Source organism: Pinus tabuliformis, chromosome 1_2, assembly GCF_031772625.1.
Source record: "Pinus tabuliformis cultivar Carrire ecotype Pingquan chromosome 1_2, CPIR1, whole genome shotgun sequence".
Lineage (NCBI taxonomy): Eukaryota > Viridiplantae > Streptophyta > Pinopsida > Pinales > Pinaceae > Pinus > Pinus tabuliformis.
Genome location: NC_142298.1, coordinates 584397458 through 584400661, shown reverse-complemented (window position 1 = coordinate 584400661; position 3204 = coordinate 584397458). Strand labels below are relative to the sequence as shown.

At 35.4% G+C, this 3204-nt stretch overlaps 1 protein-coding gene across 1 annotated transcript; it reads left to right on the top strand.

Annotated features, from left to right (window-relative positions):
- The first annotated feature begins 2015 nt into the window (after positions 1–2015).
- On the top strand, positions 2016–2920 carry LOC149206994 (thaumatin-like protein). Its single transcript, XM_089393831.1, has 2 exons — positions 2016–2173; positions 2281–2920. The coding sequence occupies exons 1-2, from the start codon at positions 2098–2100 to the stop codon at positions 2757–2759; spliced, it is 555 nt and encodes a 184-aa protein (XP_089249957.1). The 5' UTR covers positions 2016–2097; the 3' UTR covers positions 2760–2920.
- The last annotated feature ends 284 nt before the right edge of the window (positions 2921–3204 follow it).

Below are 3204 nucleotides of genomic sequence, written 5' to 3'. Positions count from 1 at the left end.
CATTCCCCAACCTGTGCACCATAAAATTTGAATAACCTAAAATGAAATGAAGAGCTCTAGTGCATTGTATTGGATTTGCTCATAGCTATCAAATCCATGGTCTATGATAATTGATATGCTGAGACATTACTAATAGACACACTAAAGAAGAAAAAAGATAAACCTATTGAATTCAAGAAAATCAATTTTGTGTAATAAGAACAATTTATTGAATTCTTGATATATCTTGCAAGCGGGAATTATAAAAACTATACCTAAATAAATAAATTCAAAGGAGTTAGGAAAAAAATGTAAAAAATAAAAAAGTTAATTAAAAAATAAATAAAACTAAAAACAAAAATACTAGTAACTAATAGAAAAATAGAAGTTACCAAAACACACTAATAATAAGACCTTAACCAATCACTTTACAAATAAATAAATTTAGATAAAATAAAAAATAACAAAATTGAATTCCCATTTTATTATAGATAAACTGTAAAGAAAAAAAATTACTCAAAAACAAATTAATATACTATCAAAAACAAAAATGATAGCTTATATAATGAATACTCAACCTTCCAAAAAGACCCTCTAAATATCTCTTTAAAATCAACCTTAACAAAATAAAAATAAAAAAATCAACCTTAAGAAAATAGGAAAATAAAATAAAATCCAGTATCGAATTTCTAGCGGATTCCACATTAAATTAACCTTCTGAAATTCCACATGACATTCTGGAATTTCCATTCTAACATATCACCTTAAATCGAACCACATTTTAAGCCAAACATTTGTTCAAAACATAACTATACGCAGAGGTTATGAAAGTATCCAATCAATCTTATTTGTCATTCAGATCTTCATGTACGAACCAGAAAGACAGGAAATAAATTAATCCTTTCACCCAGAAAATGAAGAGGGAAGTCTGTGATCACTCGTTTGAAGCTGGACCGGGAACGCCTGTTCTAACAATTGTGATGTACCGAGCGACGACCCATCTGTTCTTACAACTCCAGGAGACCTGTGCCATATTATATTCTTCACCAATAATCAAATGAAAATTTAGGGGACCCGTGCTATATTGTATTGTTTGTGAATCATTAAATGAAAATTCCTCCTCAGTCAATCTTGATACTCAGTCATACAAAGCATCCTAAAATTTTGAAGTAAGCCTGGATATTTCGAAGAACAAGTCCAGCGACCCGTGCTATAGGCGACCCGTGCTATATTGTATTGTTTGTGAATAATCAAATGAAAATTTAGGGGACCCGTGCTATATTGTATTGTTTGTGAATAATCAAATGAAAATTTAGGGGACCCGTGCTATATTGTATTGTTTGTTTGTGAAGCATGAAAATTCAAGTCCTCAGTCAATCTTGATAGTCAGTCAATATTTCGAAGAACAAGTCCAGCGTGGACCTGTGCCATATTGTGTTTCTTGGTGAATCATTAAATGAAATCTAGATAAGAATTTCGTGGGAGTTGCAACCGTACAAGGTAAGGGAGTTGCCAAGTGAGAAGTGATTTTTTCGCATTTTAACTTTTATTTAATTGTAGATTTCAAAAATATTTTAAAATTTGATAAAAAAAATAAATTAATTTTACTTAATTATATAGAGAAATATCATAAAATGCTCAAATAAATATGCAACCTGAGAAACATTCATGAAATACTCAAATAAATATGCAACATGACCCTGCTAAACTAAGACTCCAATTGTATCTCATCTTTGTTTCTTCATCAGGGAATTTCCTCACGCTCTCTGCTTCTTGTTTTTTCTTCGGAAATTTTCCACACAGTGGCTTATCGTAATTTTTTCCACACTGTGAGTCTGGATAAGCATTCCTCGTGGGATATTCGTGATTGCTAGTTGAAGACGACCCGGAACATCTGGAACAATAAAAGGTAAGGGCGGCGTGACCCGAATGTCCAGGAGCGATTAGCGCGCCTTCTTATTCAGAATTTGGTGCGGTATACGCTACGCTAAGACCAAGTTTGGGATGGCTAGCCCCGCCTATATATATAGAGTGTCATTCGTGGTATACAACATCAAATAAGCTCAACTGCAATTCCTTCGTGTAGTTGTGCTTAATTACTTGCTGGTGGACGTTGCAATGGGGGCAAGAACATTAGCAGTTTCGATTTATGTTACAGCAATTCTAGCGTTAATATTTAACGTTTGTCTTCAAGGTAAGGTTACAGTAATCCCTTGCCTGCATTGCATCGCATTTTATGTACGTAAATGAGGGATACTTAAGATATCATAAATAAATATTTGTTTGCTTTTGTAAGTGCAGGAGCTACGGGTGCGACGTTTGTAATCCAGAACCAGTGTTCATACACGGTATGGGCCGCAGGAATTCCCGTAGGTGGCGGTCAAGCGCTGGGGCAGGGGCAATCATGGAGTGTTGACGTGCCCGCTGGAACAAGTGCAGGCAGATTTTGGGGACGTACGGGATGCTCCTTCGATGCCTCTGGTAAAGGAAGCTGCAGCACTGGTGACTGCGGCGGCGTGCTCAGCTGTACACTCTCGGGACAGTCTCCGACAACGCTGGTTGAATATACTCTGAATGGGGGCAACAATCAAGATTTCTATGACATCTCTGTAATTGACGGTTTCAACGTCCCTCTCTCCCTAACTCCCTCCGACGGTAGCTGCTATGCACCCACTTGCAAAATGGACCAGTGCCCAGATGCCTACCTATATCCCAGTGATAACACGAAAACCCACGCTTGCGCTTCTGGTGCTAATTACAACATTATATTCTGCCCTTGATTAGAAGTTTATCATACTGAATTCTCTGGTCGTTACATAAAATCCATCGCTAGTAAACCGATTTCTATGTAGTATCATACCTATAATAAGAGTATTACAATCATCTTGATTGTATTCTCATATTTATAATAAGAATACCATTGCGTGCATGGTTGCAAGAAGTTCTATCCTAGTTCTATGCTATAAATGGTTTTATAAATGTTAAAGTAAATAATTATGGATGATTTTATAAATGTTAGAGTAAGGAAATGACTATATAAACATTTATTCGAAACCTAATTATACGAAGATTAAACCAAACCTGTTTTAACGCAAACATTTATTCAAAACTCAAACATGCTAAGACCTTGCGAAAGTTTCCAATCAATCGTATTTGTCATTCAGATTTTCATGTACGAACCGGGAAGACAGGAAATAAAATTAATCCTTTCATACAGAAAGTGAA

Bases quoted from the DNA above. Each gene is read 5' to 3' on its own strand.
- LOC149206994 (XM_089393831.1), top strand. From the start codon at position 2,098: ATGGGGGCAAGAACATTAGCAGTTTCGATTTATGTTACAGCAATTCTA. The intron at 2,174-2,280 runs GTAAGGTTACAG...TTGTAAGTGCAG, and splicing joins ATTTAACGTTTGTCTTCAAG to GAGCTACGGGTGCGACGTTT.